Source organism: Mesitornis unicolor, unplaced genomic scaffold, assembly GCF_000695765.1.
Source record: "Mesitornis unicolor isolate BGI_N332 unplaced genomic scaffold, ASM69576v1 scaffold18920, whole genome shotgun sequence".
Classification (NCBI taxonomy): Eukaryota; Metazoa; Chordata; class Aves; order Mesitornithiformes; family Mesitornithidae; genus Mesitornis; species Mesitornis unicolor.
Genome location: NW_010160533.1, coordinates 20620 through 38203, shown reverse-complemented (window position 1 = coordinate 38203; position 17584 = coordinate 20620). Strand labels below are relative to the sequence as shown.

The 17584-nt window shown below is 56.3% G+C and overlaps 1 protein-coding gene across 1 annotated transcript; it reads right to left on the bottom strand.

Moving 5' to 3' along the window:
* Positions 1-410: 410 nt before the first annotated feature.
* On the bottom strand, positions 411-16109 carry TRPM2 (transient receptor potential cation channel, subfamily M, member 2). Its single transcript, XM_010190269.1, has 31 exons — positions 15915-16109; positions 15504-15589; positions 14896-15064; positions 14275-14455; positions 13724-13890; positions 12979-13159; positions 12388-12449; positions 12006-12206; positions 11536-11638; positions 11175-11296; positions 9771-10121; positions 9190-9327; positions 8674-8803; positions 8256-8401; positions 7713-8144; positions 7136-7254; positions 6688-6820; positions 6374-6545; positions 6022-6205; positions 5572-5753; positions 5328-5460; positions 5130-5217; positions 4510-4597; positions 4119-4270; positions 3534-3610; positions 3345-3446; positions 2967-3053; positions 2689-2794; positions 1297-1398; positions 795-911; positions 411-536 (listed from the first exon to the last, which is right to left on the bottom strand). The coding sequence occupies exons 1-31, from the start codon at positions 16107-16109 to the stop codon at positions 411-413; spliced, it is 4632 nt and encodes a 1543-aa protein (XP_010188571.1).
* Positions 16110-17584: the final 1475 nt, after the last annotated feature.

Below are 17584 nucleotides of genomic sequence, written 5' to 3'. Positions count from 1 at the left end.
GAGCTGAGGGATAGAGATCCACGGTGGAGGGGAAGCTGGGGCTGACACATCCTCAGCACCCATGGCAAAGCCAAGAGTGGGGTTAGCTGAGAGAAGGAACACCCTGCAGGACCAGTCCTGGGGCTGGTGCTGGGGCTGATGTGGAAGCACCGAGAGACAAGCTGGGGCTGAGCATGGTAGCTCAGGTGATGGAGGTGCTGCATAGGCACTGCCCAGGCAGCACCTGCCCCCAGCTGCTGGGGAGAGGACAGGCTTCCTCCTGGAGACCTGCAAAGTACATTCACAGAGGAAACCAAAGTCCATAGTCTTCAGTAGCTGCCCGTGGCCTCACAGGGGAGCTGTGGTGAGGCTGCAGGTCCCATCCAGAATCTGGTCTGGAGCAGCAGGAGCCTTGGCCTGTGCTTGAGGGCTCAGTAGTAGGCACCCAAGAGGGTTGAGACCTTGTGCAGGAGCTCCTTGTGGTTGGTGTGCAGGGGAATCCTCTTGTCCAGCGCCTGCCAGCGGATGCACAGCTCCGGGTCGCAGCCCTGGAGGAACTGGGAGAGGACCAGAGACATCACATAGATGAGGCTGGACAGAGTCATCAGCACCTCCAGCCCCCAGCCTCCTGTCCTTTCCTTTTGAGGGCCCAAGTGCAGTGTCACCCCATGTTCATCCCACATTCTTCCTCCACTGCATGCAGCTGAAGGAGCACCCTCCTGAAGAGGGTGAGATCTGGATCTGGAGATCTGGCTTCCCTGCCCCACGCCTGCTGAGACCCAGATCAGGGAGCTGTAGGGATGAGGGGCCCATACCGAATTCAGCCGCTTCATCTCCACATCATTCTGGTTGTCGAAGTGCACACTGACAGCAACTGTCTCGACCCAGGCGTTATCTGTGTTGCGGGGGTCATCAAGGTACCCCTTGTGCACCTGTGTGTGGTGAAGGTGTGTCATGGTCACAGAGCCCTCACCACCTCTCTGAGGGCACTGCAAGGCCCCGGAGGTGGTGGGACATCACCAGTGACCTGTCCCACTGCGAGCTGGAGCCGTGGAGGGTGATGGCAGTGGCACAGCCCCCACTGTGTGCAGCCCACTCCAGGGTCCCTGGGCTGCCCCTCAGCTCCCTGTGGGGCCATTACGGCCCCCAGCCGGGCCTCCCTTCTGGGAGCAGCAGCCAAGGGGTAACGCACCCTGGGGACACCCACATGCCCCAGTGCCACCATGACATCCCTGTTCTGGGGTGATGCCCCCTTGTGCTCCTACCACTGTGAGGCCTGTGTGCCCCCATACCACCAGGACACCTGCATGCCCCCACCTCAGTGCCTTGTTTCAGCAAGTTCTGGAACTGGGGCCAGAACTCCCGGCGCAGGATCCACTTGAGCTTCAGTGGCAGCGTCTCGCCCGGCTCCAGCGACCCCTGTGCCAAAGCAGATGTCACCCGTGGGGCCGGCCACCAGCCCAGCCTCCCTCACTGCCACTGGTTTGGCCATCAGGTGGTTGCCACCACTGCAGAAGATGTGACAAATTCTGGTGGGAATGACAAGTGGCAGCGGTGCCTTCCTCCCTCCCTCTCCTGTCAGAAGTCCTCAGCCATGGCCAAATGTGTCTGAGTTTGACCAATTCAATGTCTGGACCTCTCTGTCAAAGGATGCTCTAAGATCATCAAGTCCAACCATCAGCTCAACCCCACCATGCCCACTAAACCATGTCCTGAAGTGCCATATCCATGCACTTCTTGAACACTTCCAGGGATGGGGACTCCACCGCCTCCCTGGGCTGGACCCCTCCAGGGGATGGGCACCCCCCCGCCTCCCTGGCCAGCCCCTTCCAGTGTTTGACCACTCTTTCAGTAAAGAAATTTTTCCTAATATCCAATCTAATCCTCCCCTGGCACAACTTGAGGCCATTTCCTCTTGTTCTATTGCTTGTGATTTGGGAGACTGACCCCCCATCTTGCCACCCCCTCCTTTCATGGAGCTGTAGAGGGTGATAAGGTCGCCCCTCAGTCTCCTTTACTCCAAACTAAACAACCCCAGCTCCCTCAGCTGCTCCCCATCATTCCTGTGCTCCAGACCCCTCCCCAGCTCCATTGCCCTTCTCTGGATGCACTCCAGCCCCTCAATGTCCTTCTTGGAGTGAGGGGCCCAAAACTGAACACAGGATTCGAGGTGTGGCCTCATCAGTGCCCAGCACAGGGGAAGGATCCCTGCCCTGCTCCTGCTGGCCACACCATTTCTGATGCAGGCCAGGATGCTGTTGGCCTTCTTGGCCACCTGGGCACACTGCTGGCTCATGTTCAGCCACTCTCAACCCACACCCTGGGTCCCTCTCCTCCAGGTGCTCTCCAGCCACTCCTCCCCAGGCCTGTAGTGCTGCATGGGGTTGTTGTGACCCAAGTGCAGGAGCCAGCACTTGGCCTTGTTGAACCTCATACAATTGGCCTCAGCCCATCGATCCAGCCTGTACAGGTCCCTCTGCAGAGTCTTCCTACCCTTGAGCAGATCAACACTCCCACCCAGTTTGGTGTTGTCTGCACAGACACTGCACAGCCTTGCTCTCGGATGCCCTGTAGGAGAGCAGAGGCACCTCCTCGGACAAGGCCGTGACACCCGTCTGAGTGTGTTCCTCTTCCGCAGGGCACTCCTGGGACTGGGCCAGCCCCATCTCCCCAGCCCTTCTGCACCAGCTAGCTTCCACTAGTTCTTACCCCAGGCAAAGCCCAGACATCTGACAGTGGATACTGGGCTACAAGGACTTCCAGCATCTTCTTCAGGCTCTTCCTTATAATGGACCCATCTAAATTCCTCCTCCAGCTGTGAAAGAGGCCCCTGTTAAGCTTCAGCCAGACTCAGCTCCCCCTGTCCCCACAGCAGTCGGTTTTGCCAAGTCCCAGTCTGTCTGAGATGGCTTCATGCCCCCTTTTCCCATCCCACCTCCCCAGCCCCATCCTGAAGCGAGGACACCGTTGTGTCCCCATGCGCTCACCGGGTCACCACGGGGTGCAGGGCATGGTTGGGCCCGAAGCAGTGCAGCCTCCCACGGCCTCGCAGGCCCGTCCTGCCCATGGGGTTCCTGACAGGGAAACAGTGAGCAAGCTGGGGTGGCACTAGGGTCCCTCTGCATGCCCCAACACACTGATCAAAGCCTGATACGCCGTCCTCTGCTGGGGCACTGGGTTGGGGTTTTTTTGGGGGCACAGCCCTGAAGATCATTATCCATTCCATATCCAAGAACAAATAGGGAAGCGAGAAGGCGATGGATGCACCCAGGCGCCCCAGATTGTCCATCTCCCCAGTGCTTTGCCTATAGCTGGGCACCCCAGCAACTCCCTGGCCCATCCGCCCCCACGGTGGATGCACTCACAGCGGCAGCCCGTCCTGCACAGCGTAGAGCCCGTGGAAGCTCTGCCGGTCGATCAGCCCATCCATGGTGTTGTAGTTGATCTTCAGGAGGGACTCCAGGGAGCTGAGGGGCAGGAGGCAGGCAGGGGAGGCTGGCTGTGTTGCCCAGGGGAAGGGACAGAGGAGCAGGGAGCCACAGGTGGACACTCACGGGCTGAACGGGTCCTGCATGGCCATGTCCTGGTGGTCTGCTGAGTAGGTGGGAGGGTCGTAGAGGGGGAAGTCCACCTGCAGAGCATGTGGCCATCAGCCACCCCTTGTGTCCCTGCTCTGGTGTCCCTGGGGACACATTCTGCCCCAGACCCTTCCTCTGCCCAGCTCCTGGCGTCCTACCCCAAGACACAGAGGGGCTGAGCTCAGGGTCTTGGCGGGGGGGTTGGTGCCTCTCACCCGCACTCCCGTGGAAGCCAGTGCCAGGTCCTGTCCCTGACCCTGAGCCAGCCCTGGGTCAGGAAATGCCAAGGCAGGGGTTCATCCCCTCTGCCTCCTAACCGAGCACCTTCAAGCACCCCTAGCACTGTGGATTCCAGCAGGAGCTGTGCCTGTTCCCCTCTCCTTGTCCCTGGGAGGGCCTCTGAGCAGCCGCTCCAGGAAGCCAGTTATCCCAGGGCCGGGGAGAACAGGACCTCCCAAGCATGACATGGGTTTTGCAAGGGGTCTGCTCCTCTTCCCACCATCATGATCTGCCCCACAGCCCCCCGGTCCCAGCCCCATTGCCCAGGATCACAGCTCCTACCTCCCAGGGCACCTTCTCATCTGGCACAGGGAAGCGGAGGGTGTGAGACCCTGGGTAGAGGAGGTTTCGGGCAAGCACATGGCACGGGGGTTTGCTCTCCTTGGGTTTCCCCTCCAGGTCAACCTCCTTGGTCTCTGATGCTTTGCTGAAACCTGCAAGGCAGACATAGACAGCAAGGCCCCAGCAAAGCAGGGTGCTGAGTCCAGTGCTCCAGCCCACGGCTCTGCTGAGGGGCCTGGCTGGGTGTCACCATGGGAATGCTCACGTCCCCTGGGGGCCTGGCCCCTGCATTCCTTCCAGTAGACCCCCAGGAACTCCCCCAGGAATGCTGCAGTGGGGCCTTGGGTGCTTTCAGTTCAGGGGGTGGGGAGGGGTGAGGGTCTCCGTTTACCCATGGGTGGCACATCCTCGCCTGATCCAAATCCATTGCCCTGCAGCGCCTGCGTTATCCACCTCAGGGCCTGGGCACTCTGGTGCACCTGCATGGGACAGGAGAGGGTCAGCCCGCCCAGACCCCACCGCCCCCTCATGCTGTCTCCTGATGCTCAGCACCATAGAAAACCACCTCCAGGAAAATATTTTTTCAAAAATGAAATGGGAAATGGCATTCGTGCTGCAAGTGTTTCAAAGAGTGGATGTCAGTGCCCAGTCCATCACCCCGGCCACCCCACTGCTGGTGCAGGGTGTGGAACAGCCTACGGGGAGGGGGCAGAGAGTCCCCATCACCAGGAGGGCTGGAGGGTCCTCTTGGGCCAAGGAGAAGAGCTGGGTCAGAACTAATTGCTTGGGTGACCAGTGGAGACAGGGGCTCATCCCACCTTCATCCTGTTCACTATGGAGTCACACAGAACATTTCCCGTAAACCTTTTCCTCTTGGCTGCTATTGTTTGGGTAGGGAAACTCAAACTGTCTGGGGGAGATTGGCTCAGAGGAGCTTCCTCTTGTGCTCTGGTTGACTCAGCCCCTGGAAAACCCCAACTTTCTCTGGCAGATGCTCAGCTTTTGCGTCACCTGGTCTTCCAGAGAGCCCAGTCTCTGCTCCACCAGCCCTGTCCTCTTCACCCGGTCCAAGTCCAGCAACTCTGCCAGTACATCAACCCTGGAGGGACAGTGCAGAGAGGAACCCCCTCAGCAGCCACCCCTGCACCAATCCCAGCTCCTCTCTGCCCAGGACGCAGAAGGATTTCCCCATCTGAGGAGTGCCGGTACCTCCGTGCAATGTCTCGGATCTTCTGCTCTGTGTTCTGCTTCTCCTGGCACTGCTGGTGCTGCAGATAGTTCTCCTTCAGGTACATCTCCCAAGAGAGGAGGGCAGCTTCTTCGTTTTTCTCCAGCTTCTCTTCTGGCAGAGGAAGGGGATGGCAGTGCTGTCAGATCCCTGGGCATCCTAAACCCTGGTGTACTGTGCCCCGGGGAGGGGACAAAGGGCAGGAGGGGAGATGCTGGTTCTCACTGAGCTGCTTGTGATGTGTGGCCGGCCTGCGGAGCAAGCCTCGCCGGACCAGAAGCTGCAGGTGGTTGAGGAGGATGAAGGGCGGAGGTGCGGGTGGGCGGCCGTGATACTCCTCGATCAAGTCGTGACGCTGGAACTTCCAGATCTGGTCCGTGTGCTCCTGGACCTGCTGGAAGGTGTAGCTGGGGCAGAGCCCAGGCGTCAGCCATGCCGTGGGGATGAGGGAGCACATCGTGTCTCTATGGTGCCCCAGCTCCTCGATCAGCCCTGCCCTGCACCCGCTACTTCCACGTTGTCTATAACCCCCCCAAAGCACTGCTGTACTCTGGTCAGCATGTGCCCCAGGACCTCATTGCTCTTTCTCAGCATGTGGTGCCCTGGCTATGGACAAGCCTGCAAGCAAAGCCAGCTCGATTCACTGTCAGGATTGTGGGGCCAGGTAAAACTCACTTGAACATTGCAATGAGGAGGTTGAGGAGGAGGATGTTGGTGAAGAGGAGATACAGGCACAGTAAGATGACTGTCAGCCACTCCGGAAAAATGGGTTTCTTGTTGTCCTCATTTGTCTCTGGGCACTTGGGCTTGTAGGGGTCGGTCCCGTTGGGGCTGCACTGGTCAATGTTGAAGTTGACCCCTGCGAGAGAGCACGGCATGACTCCACTGCAGCCGTTGTGCTTGGAGACAAGCCCTGTGCAGGACTTTCACGGGCCATCACGGCAGGACCGAGGATGAGCTCGGTACCTTGGCCATGTCACAGCCACCCTGCTCATACCATGCCCTGTCACAAGGTGGTGTCCCTTACCGTCGATGTAGGAGGGAATCTGCCCGAATATGGTCAGGTAGGAGTGGTAGACCACACCACGGAAAAGCCACTCCACACGTTCCTCATTGTGGATCAGGATGGCCTGCTTGGCAACCCCAAAGGACACCACCCACACCGCTAGCAGGAAGAGGAAGAAGAAGACATCCTTCATCTGCAAAGACAGAGAGGAAGCAAAATTGTGTCCTGGAGCAAATTCCACTCCAGGGTAGGATAACATGGGTGGCACATCCATCCTGTGCAGGCATCCGGCTGCTCCAGCAGATCACCGGGGCAGGATGGAGGGGAGCTCTCACCATGCGCTTCACAATGATGATCTTGGGCCCTAGCGTTTTACTGACGGTGAAGATGTGCATCAGACGCAGGCAGAAAATGATAAAAGCCAGTGACAGTATGATGCGCCCGGGATATAAAGTTGACGGGATCAGCCTGGGCACAGGAGAGAGGAAAGGAAACATCTCAGTGCCACCAGTGCAGGGTTTTTGTCTGACCTTGCACCATTACATTCTGCAATATTTCTGCTTCTCCAGAGTGCTGCGTGAAAGTCACGGCCTGAAAAATGTCTCTCCTAAAAGCAACTGAAAGCAGAGGCAAATTGGTGAGAATTAATCATGTGACCACAAAAATCTTCAGTGGCCTTTGGAAGAAGAAATTGCAATTAAAAAACCTGCACAGTTGTAGTTTTGTAGCCTACAGCTGTGGCTTGAACCTGTGCACTGCCAGGCAAGCGGCTCTGCACCTCACCTGCATGTCAGCCCTGCGATGAAGACCAGGATGGCACAGATATCCAACTTATTCCAGAAGTCCTTGAAGTACAGGGAAGCCATTTTCACAACCCCAAGCCCATCTGGATCATACAGGAGCTGCTGGGAAGAGAAGAGGGGTTGGTATTGCAGTGAAAGCCTTGTAGATGGGAGGGACCACACAGACCTGCTGGCCATCACTGTATCCTCTTGCTTACCCAAAGTTAACCTGAGCCTAAGGGGGTTTTCTACAGGGGCATGGGGAGAGATACCTGAGACATGGGGCTCTTTAGGGTGGTGAGAAAAGGTACTGAGATGTTGAAGAAAAAGCTGAAAAAACCCCAATGTCCAGCAAAGCCTGAAAATGCTGCTAGGAATAAATGCCCAAGGAAGGAGGTGGTTCCTCCATCTCCTGATATTTTCAGTTCAAAACAGCACGTCCTTCTGCAAGCTCCCAGAGGCCAGGCCAGATGCAGCCAAGGAGATTCTCCAGCTACACAGGACCTTCCAGGATCCCCCAGAGGGGTGTCTCTCTCTTCTGTCACCTTGTCGGAGCCTTTGCTCTGCCTGCCCCGTACCTGGCGGGTCTCCTCGCACACCAGGGAGAAGAGCCAGAAGTAGATGAGGTACTCCCGCCAGGATGGCGATGACTGGAAGTCAACCATCAGGATGTAGGCAAAGAGTAGGAGGAAGGTGAAATATGAAAGGATGTTCATGAGGAAAATGATGACAGGAGCCGTGAAGAAGGCTTGGAGGCGTGCCAGGCAGCCCATGGGCTGCAGTCTCTTCTCCCTGCGGGGATCAGGGGTGGATGTAGGGCTCAGCTGCCCTGGGAGACGCCATGGCATCTTCTCCCAATTGGACTTGGTGCATGCATACCCCAGCTGCAAGAAATACCTGAAGGTGATGAGGTTGCTGTAGAGAAGTGGGAAGAATAGCATGCACATGATCACCCGCCATAGTCCGTTGTCCACGCACATCTTCCCCCACCAGACCTTGGTTAGAAAGGCCTGTGAGAACGGAAGAAGGGAAGCAGTGTTTACAGAAGCCCCATCACCGCCAACAGGGAACTCTGGGTCTAGGACAGGGGACACTTGGGCATTTCTCCTCCAAGCACCCACCTGGACACCCCCATGGGACACAAAATTCATATTCTTGGCCTCCAACGCCAACTGCAGACAGGTTGTCTTCCCCCAGGCCTCAGAAACACGGGTGAGGAGCTTCTGGGCTCTCTCTTCATCCTTGCGGTAGCAGTCTGTGAAGATGCCTGGCCAGGCAGGGACCAGGGAGACAAGGCTGAGCTCTGGGACCAGCTGGATGCTCAGAGCCTGGACATCACACTGTGCAGTGGCACCCTCTGTGCTCCCACAACCACCTGGGCACTGTCCTTGCAGTGCCATGGCCCCAATCATGACAAGGGGAACTCTCCCATTTGGTACCACCCACCCTACTGATGACCCCCAGACACCTCCTGCGCAAAGCTTGATAGCCCTGCGGGGCATGTGAGCAGTTTTGGGTTGCTGGTCCCCTCCTGCTCACCGATGGCCTTGTGCTCGTACTGCTCAGCCAGGGCCAGCATGTCATCAGTGGTGTCGGTGTCCTCCTCCTCCTTGGCCAGCTCCTTCAGGATTTTGCTGCAGGCCAGTGCGGCTGCCATGCAGTCCTGGCTCTGGAGCAGAAGAGGCCAGAGAGAGCATGGGGCTCTGCACCCTGTCCTGCAGGTCCCCAGCAGCCCTGCCAGGCCCTCCATGGTTCCCATGGGAGGGAAGAAGGGTATTCCACCAAAAGCAGGCTGCTCTGCTTAGAGTGGACAGGTTTTCTTTGGCTGGGATGGGAGGGATCTGGCATTGTGGTGTGTGTCTGAGGACGGACATCAAGTGTCTGCAGGCTCACTAGCTGGGTCCCATCTGCCTGGGGGTCAGGCTGGGGCACTGCCATGGGCCAGCTGCCCACTGTCTCACAAGCCAGCAGACACAATCATCTTTCCTCTTGGGACTGTGCGATTTGGCTCCATCTGAGCCTCTCATCTGGAACCATCAGCTCTGGCTGCGATACCTGGGCCCAGATGATTTCTGCCAGCTCCTTGCGGTTCTGGACCACAGCCCAGATAAGTAGGTCACGGACGGGGTCCATGGTGAAGGTGACTCGGCCACTGGAGCGCTTGTAGAGGGACCGGAGACTCGACCCCTGAACCTGCAAGGTGTGCAATGGTCAAACCTGTTTCCCTGCCAAGGGGCTGCAGAAAGCAGGCAGCCCCTCAGTACAGAGCCACCTCCCAGTCCTAGGCCTTGCCTCCAACACCCACGGAAGGGCCTTTGCTGCAGGTAGCGGGGTGGCCAAGACTAGACTCACCCTGGAAACGCCACGTCTTCCAGGGGCAGGATCGCGTGGGGATGTGCCCATCCTGCCCAGTGTGCCCACCTCATTGGGTCTTGCCCACTGGAGTCATGCAGCATAGGAGGGTGGGAGTCACACCTTGAACGTGGGGCAGATGACTTGGGGAGGGCTTTGAGGGACCTTAAAAGGGATCCTTTTAAGAAGACCAGAGACCCAGGCACAACCTCCAGGATGGCTTCTTCAGCTGGCACCCCTCTCCCTAACTCAATCCCCCCACCACAAAACCTGGAGGCGCGTACGTTCAGCTTGATGTGCGGGACGGGGATGGAGAGCCGTGGCCGCTCCGTGTGCTTGGGCTTGGGGTAGAGAGGCTGTGTGGAGCAGCCCAGCAGCTCCCTCAGCACCTGGGAGACGTGGTGCAGTTGGACTCTTGGCATTTTGGAGCTTGCCATGTTCTCCCTTTCCTCCAGCAGGACCTTCTGCAGCTTGCTGTGGAACAGGCAGGATGGTGCCATGTTGTCGTAGAGGTAAACCAAGGTGTCCCAGGTGACAAACTCCTTGAGACACACTCCCTGCTCCAGGAACAGCTTCACAAACTCTGGCTTGTTGGAGATCAGGGCAGCTGCCATCACAGGGTGGAGATCTGTGGGCTGACAAGCCAGAGGCAGAGGTGAGGGCCTCCATGTCCCCAGAGCAGGGCTGCACCATGCTCCTCACTCACATGAGGGCAAGATTTTATCCCTCAGCACAGAAGGAGTTTCTGGGTTTGAGAGAGCAGCTGGGAGGTACTGGGAGTTGTGGGCCATCTCCCAGAGACACACTTCTGGGTTAGTGTGTCCTGTTCCCTGACAGTGAGGCCCATGGCTCCCTTGGCTGCTGGGTGCAGGGATGGGGTAGAGTGGAGGGTAGACCCTCCTTACCCAGGTCATGGGGATGCACTATACAAATGAACAAGATCTCACAGGCTTGTCCCCTCTGCCCAACTCTTCAGCTGAAGGACCACGGTGCTGCCAGCTGGATCTCAGGCATGGGCAGACTGACTGCTCCCAGTCGTGGCCCAGTTCAGCCTTTATGGGGTTTTCCTTTCCAAGACAACCTTTAGGTGTGCTCAGGAGTGAAAACAAAGCTGGTGGGTGAGGGGGTACATGTCTGTCCTAAAAGGAAGGTACCTGCTGACCTTCTACCACAGCTTGGCTTCAGCCTCAGCTTTTCATATCAGTCACATTAATCCAGGGCTGCAGCGTCTTGTGACAGCCCTGGCCTGCATCAGCTGATCAGAGAGCCTTCCTTATCCTCCCTTCCCAACAAAGGTGCAGATCTTGGGCATCTGCACACTACCAAATATTTCCTCTTTAGGAATCCTGGTTCTAGGTTGGTGGTTTGTGTTTAAAAGACACCAGTTTTGTACAAAATACTGACCAACCACCTTTGCAAACAATTAGAAGCCAAATAAGAACTTTAGAAGCAATGAATTGCAGGGTGCGCTCACCTCTGCTTTGGGTGCTTGAGTGCACTTTTGAAAGGCAAGACTGACTGGCAAGACCCCTGCCAATGTGGTAGGAGTTTAAGGTCCAAGAGAAGTGCCCTCAAAACCCCTCCCTAGGCACAGTTGAGGTGAACAGTGCCCTCAGTATCCACAGTCTGCAAGAGGGACCTGACAAGCTGTAAGCCAGACCAGACAAGCAGCACAGGCACTCCCTTACCTTCCACTCATGGTCATCCGTGAAGATCTCACTCCGAGCAATGTCCACCCGGTTCCAGGCCACAGCTAACTTCAGCTGGTGGTCCCAGTTCTCATGACCAAAGTGGTCCTGGTTTCGGGATGCTGCGTGCAAAGTGCATGTGTTAGAAGAGAGGATCATTTGCACAGCTAGAGGATACCACCCAGAAGCCCCCTTGAAGGCCTGACTTTTTGGGAGAAATATATCTCCCCAATCAGCTCAGCATCACGAGGTTTGGGGGCCCCTTTGGTGAATCCATAAGTCAAGCAGCCGCAGGAGGTGACTTGTGACCCCCATTCCATTCATCTTGCCCCATCCTCCCAAGCAGCTCCTCACCCCTCACCTTTGAACAGGGCCTGGAGGATGGCCACATCCACATCCTGATGGCCATATTTGCCCTCTCTGAAAATGGTCAGGAGCTGCCGGCTCCGCACTATGTCTTGGATCTACAAGGAGAGCCACAGGCAAGCAATCAGCAGCGATACCACCTTCCTGCAGCTTCCTGCAGCCCCCTGCCCTGTGTGGGGCAACTCCTTGCTCCTTTGGGATTGACTGCAGGCCCCCTACACAGGGATTGGTCCCAAATGGTACCTCCCTGCCCAAAAGGAACTGGCAGTGGAGGAGCAGGGCTCACGCCCTTGGGGCTCCCACCAGGACAACACTGAGCGTGGCTGAGAGGAGATGGATGTCAACAGAAGCTGAGCCTCAAACTTCATGGTGTGAGCCTTGCTGCTCATGGGAAAAAAAACCCTGGAGACCCCTTTGGTCTCTACAAGCTCAGCAAGAGGAACTGCCTGCCAGCAAGGGGCTCACCTTCTTGGTCCACTCCACCAGCTTGCCCTCAGTGAAGAGCTCATAGCTGTCATGGAAGAACATGCTCAGCTTCTTCTGGATCAAGGCGATGGTTATCTTGGCCACAGGCAGGCTGGCCACCTGTGCGATGACATCGGCCACACGCCCAGACCCTTCCACAATCACACAAGGGATCCCATTGGTGATGGCGTTGTAGATGGTCTGCAACAGAGCAGGGAAGGCTGGTCCCAATCCCACGCAGAGGCCAGCAGACCCTCTCTGAGCCAGCGTGGCACCATGCTCACACCAACACCAAGAGAGCATCACCCCAGGCAAGCAGCTGCCCCCTCCCACCATCCCATCCCCTCAGCTCTGCTGGGAGCAGGCAGGAGCAGTCCCTTACATCGAGTGTCCCGGGGCCTCCTTCCAGCACCACACACACAATGGGGATCTTGATGGCAACGCCTGTGGGGAAGCAGAGTCCAGGGTCACCTCCCAGTGGGGCAGCCCCCCACCATGCAGCTGAACGCAGTCCCCTCGGAGTGGTGGGGGTTGAAAGACAAGGTGGGACCACTGTCCCTGACGTGCCAGGCTCCAGGAGAGAAGGGAGATGATCTTCTGGCGGTCATGCTGCTGGAGCATGTGTCTGCATGTGTTAGAATGGAAGATCATTTGCACAGAGAGAAGATACCACCCAGAAGCCCCCTTGGAGGCCTGGCCCTTTGGGTGAAACTACTTTCCCTGATCAGCTCAGCATCACAGGTTTGGGGACCCCTTTGGTCACCCCATAAGTCAAGCAGCCAGCAGAGAAAGGGTCCTTGATTTGTGTCACCAAGGAACCAGGTTCCACATTTATCATGGCAAACCTCTCAAACCTGGATCCTCCAGGGAAGCCACAGCCTCCAGAGGCCAGTATGGGCAACCCATTCCAATGGACAGCCCATCTCACCTTGTGCCCTTCACTGCCCCAGGCCTGGCTAAGTGTTGTAGTTACCTCCTTTCACCTTGGTCTGCTCTGAAATGAACTTCTCCAGCCTGGTCCTCAGGGGGATTTCCACCCCATATCTGCCATGGGTCCCATCGTCCACCAGGATGAAGTGGGAGTGGTTGCTGTCCAGGCACGACAGGCTGCCTTGGTTCTCCTCATCCAGCATGTACTCAGCTGGGAAACCACCCTGTAAGGTGCAGAAGGAGAGACTCTGGGAGAAGCCTGGCAGGGCTTGCAGAGGACCATCAGAAGCCCAAAGCAGCCATCGTGTGGGACAGGAACAGCACACAGGGACAGTCTGGCCAAACAGCCATCCCTGCAGCTCTCACATCAGCCTTGCCCCGTGCTCCTTGGCCTCTGCTCCACCTGCTCTCACACCCACAAGGGCCCTCCCAGGAGAAGCACAGCACCTATGCAAGACACTGGGTAGGGTATAGGCGCTTCTCAGCAAACATCAGTCGAAGACCACCACTCCTTCTGGTGTGGTTGAGTTTTACCAGGGCTGCCAGCCACAGGCACGTCTTGAAGCACCCATTCCCACCATGGTCACCAGACAATCACAGAGTGGTTTGGGTTGGAAGGGACCTTAAAGCTCCCTCAGGCCAACCCCTGCCAAAGGCAGGGACACCTCCCACCAGCCCAGGCTGCTCAAAGCCCCATCCAGCCTGGCCTTGGCAGGACTTCTCCAGCAGTCCCAGCATAGGCAAACCAAAAGCATCTCCAAAAGCATCTTCAACCCTGCCTGGCTCACCATGGGGCAGACGAGGCTCTCCCGGTTGTACACAGTCCCCCAGGTGGCTATGCCAATGGTGACAATCTCGCCCTCCTTGTGGCTGCAGCTCAGGATGAAGTCTCGCACTGCCTCCCCCACCTGTTTCATCACACCAGCGTGGGACCCTCCTGTGATGATCCAGGCCCCTGGGGGTCAGAGAGGGGCTTAGGAAGGGAGAGGCTCTGCTCACAGATACCTCCTACCATCCCCCTATATGGCTGCAGGGACACCTGGCCCTTGGAGATGCTCCCATCCCCCAGAAGATGTCTTCCCTGTGTCTGTCCCACTACATCAAGCCCTGGCAGCACAGGAGATGCTTTCTCCAGCACAGATCTCTCAGCCCAGTGAGCTGGTTGACAGCAATTGAGCAAGAACAGTCCATCCTGGTGGTGGTGGTCCAGACAGGGACCTACAGCCCACCTGGACCAGCTTGGCATCTCCACAGCAGACCAGCTCACTGAACCTGGCATGACCAGACCACGTGGCCCCTCTCCCACTGCAATGGCAGGGAGGGTCTCTGCATCTCTTACCAGTGGTCTGGGCCACTTTGACCAGTCCTTGTCGGAAGATGTTCTTTAGCCTTGGCTTCATGATGAAGTTTTTGGCTCCTCCGGTGACCGAGATGAGCAGGTTGGGTGCATCGAGGCCCCAGTGTTGTGTCATGAGGTGGTAGATGACCCGTGGAGGGGTATCCGAGGAGACACGCACATACTGCAAAAAAAGGGAGCATACATGTGTTTTGGGTAAAAACAACAGGGTCAGAGGGCACCTCCACCACAATTTCTCCTGTCCCAGCAAAGAACCAGAAGCTTTCTATGCCATTTCCCAGCAGAGTCCCATTGCTGCTGCCCTAGGTCTTTGTGCATGACTCTGTTCCCATTGTTTGGGCGAATCTAAGGATGAGGACAGGGAACAGCCACTCTTTGAAGCATGGAGACCAGTCTCATGGTTTCAGAAAGGGACCAGGTACAGGGCTGGGAGAAAGGAGGGATCCTGTCCCGCCCCCCTTCCTCTGCTTGGGTCAGCGTTGCCTTTGGGGCATTTCCATGCTTCCCTACCCTGCTCTCATTTGGGAGGTCAATACTCGAGTTTCATCTGTCAAGATCTGAACATTGGCTCTCTGTGCACCACAGACAGGAAAACCCAATCACCTTCCCCGTCTTCTGTCCCAGGCCAGAGAAGTGGATGTCACCAAAGGCATCTGTTGGCATTTCCTGGATGTGCCTGTTGGGGTCCCATTCCTTCCCCAGGAAGATGGGGGGTTTGGCAGCATCTTCCAGGTGCTGTTCCCTGTGGTAGCCGCACTCGCACACCACCCTCCTGGAACACACACCACCAGCTTTGCCAAAACAAGCTTAACCAAAAGGCAAAGCAAAGCCCAGTTGGCCCACCCGGGCAGGAGGTGCTGGTGTCCCCATTAAAAACACCACAGCCACTGGCATCTCCCACCCAGCTCATAACTTGTGCAGAAACAAAGGCATTGTTTGGGGGGAAATTTAGCAAAAAATTGTATTTCTCTCTGTAGAGGTTTAGCAGAGAAATATTAAGGCTGCTCTGGATGAAGTGCAGATGGAAGTGACCACATGTGAAAGCATCGGAAAGGTTCCTCACTGGGACACGCGGTGACACACAGCAAGGTGACACCCAGTCAAAAAGGAGTTTGTGACTTCGCCTGACAGAAAGGTGGGAGCTTCTGGTGCTGCAGAAGGGCCTGACTGCTTTCCTGGCAGGGAAGGAACAAGAAGAATGTCTGACTTACCCAGAATCTGATGTCTGGGAGCTCTCAACAAAGTAGGTGCACTCCTTCTTCCGGATGTTTTCAGGAATCCATGAGATGAGGTTTTCCTGAGGAACCAGGAAAAGCACCAAGGGGTCAGGGTTATGCTGAGGCCAGACACCCTGGTGCTTGGAGCAGATCTGGGTGCTTGTTTTGATGTGAAGCAAGCTCCATCGCTATCTGCAAGGACAAAGTCAGGTGCACTCCAAGGAGAGGAGATACGGGTGCTGGACATGTACTCCAGATGTTGATTTGGTTTTTTTCCCCTGTCTGTCCCTAAAACTAAAGTGATTTGTTATCAATACTCCTGTTAAAGAGTTACTGGATAACTCATTAATGCTGCTCCCTCATGTGCAGCCAACCGCCCTCTCATCCATCACCTCCTGAACTTGCCTTTTCCTTGCTGCCAGTGGGGAAATGCGCCTTCCGCCTGCTCCTGGAGACACTGCTGCTGCTCTGCTGAAGGTTGGGGACCACCTCGAAGTCGCTCATCTTCCTGGGGTGCGTGGTCGGGTCGTCTCCTCTCTCGGGGCACACCTTGTTCAGCTCAGAGGGGAGCACCTTGCTGCGCCGGCCACGTGTGGCCATGGCTGCTGTATTGTGCCCTGCTCAGCCTCCTCTCTCCTGTTCCTAGGCTGGGAGGTCCTGAGCGTCTCCATCCTGAGGGCAGCAGAAAAGGAGAAAGCCCATGAATGTAGAGCACTGGGGTGTCCTGTCCATCACTCCCTGGGTGGAAAGGTGTCCACAGGAAATCCGTGGGACCCCTGCCACGGTCCTGACACAAGGGACCACGTGGGTGGTGAAGCAGACTCAGCTCTCCTGGCTCGCTCCTCGCTGCAGGCAGTGGGGATATTTCTGGCAGCAGGGAGAGCAGAAACCAGGTCTCTTGTGCAAGCAGCCTGAGCATGGCCTGGCATTGGAAATCTGTCTCAAATGGCTGCAGAGGCAGGGCATTCTTCCATAGGGCGGGTGTTAGGGTTTAACCCAGCAAGCAGCTAAACACCATGAAGCTGCTCTCTTGCTCCCTGCCCCTCCCCAGTGGGGTGGGGAAGAGAACGGGGAGAGTAAAAGAACTCATCAGTTGAAATAAAGACTATTTAATGATTAAAATAAACGAAACTGAAATAATAATAATAATACTAGTGGATTGCAATGAGAATAGGAACAATGATAATAAAGCAACCAAACTTGTGCTCAGCTCACAAACAGCAGCCACTGGCCGTATGACAACAAAAATGTGATGAGAGAGGGGTGAACCTCAGGAACGGAGATGGGAGCCATCACAGAGGAGAAGGGAAGAGAAGAGAAGGGATCGAAGGAGGGATTGAAGAAAGGAAGGGGTCGTCCCCTTCTCCACAATTTATAGTGAGTGTGAAGTTTATGGGACAGATTACAACTTTATCAGCCAGCTTGGATCACACCCAGATCAGCTGTGCTGGGTCACCTGTCCCAGAGAATCCTGGGTTTTTGCTTCCTCCCACTGCCTTCTTGTGAAGAAAAAAGAAAAAACCAAACCAAACCAGCAACCAAAACAAAACCAACCAAACAAAAAAAAAAACCAAACCAAAATAAAATGTAACCACAGGTGCAGGCCAAAGACTGAAAAATAAAACTTGAAAAATAGAAACATCTGCTGGTGAGAACTGAAACGAAAAATACTGACCAGTTACTGTATGGAAAATAACTCTATCACAGCAAAGCAGGACGGGGCATCTGTGCCCCCTATGAAGGTCCCCTGAGAGCCCAGAGAGCTGCAAAATTCCTGAGCCCTCCCCAGCACTCGCAGTCCCCAGAGCTGAGCTCCCAAATGGCTGAGATCGGGTGGAAAAGCTGCTGGAGGATCTCTGGAGCCCCAAGGGGAACGGTGGCCTCTCAGGTGGCTGCAAGGAGGTGATGGAGAAAGATGGCAGGGCCCCATGTAAGGAGGATTTTTGGCTGCCTTTCTGTGAGCCCAACTTTGCATCTCACCCAAGAATGCGGAGCCCCGAGGCGGGGGACAAGGAGCGGAGGAGCAAAATCATGGCTACCACGGGATTTCTTTCACATCTCCTTCCCCCCGGCTT

Bases quoted from the DNA above. Each gene is read 5' to 3' on its own strand.
- TRPM2 (XM_010190269.1), bottom strand. From the start codon at position 16,109: ATGGCCACACGTGGCCGGCGCAGCAAGGTGCTCCCCTCTGAGCTGAAC. The intron at 13,160-13,723 runs GTGAGCCAGGCA...TGCACCTTACAG, and splicing joins AGAGCCTCGTCTGCCCCATG to GGTGGTTTCCCAGCTGAGTA. The intron at 8,804-9,189 runs GTATCGCAGCCA...CTTCTGCTCCAG, and splicing joins CAGAAATCATCTGGGCCCAG to AGCCAGGACTGCATGGCAGC.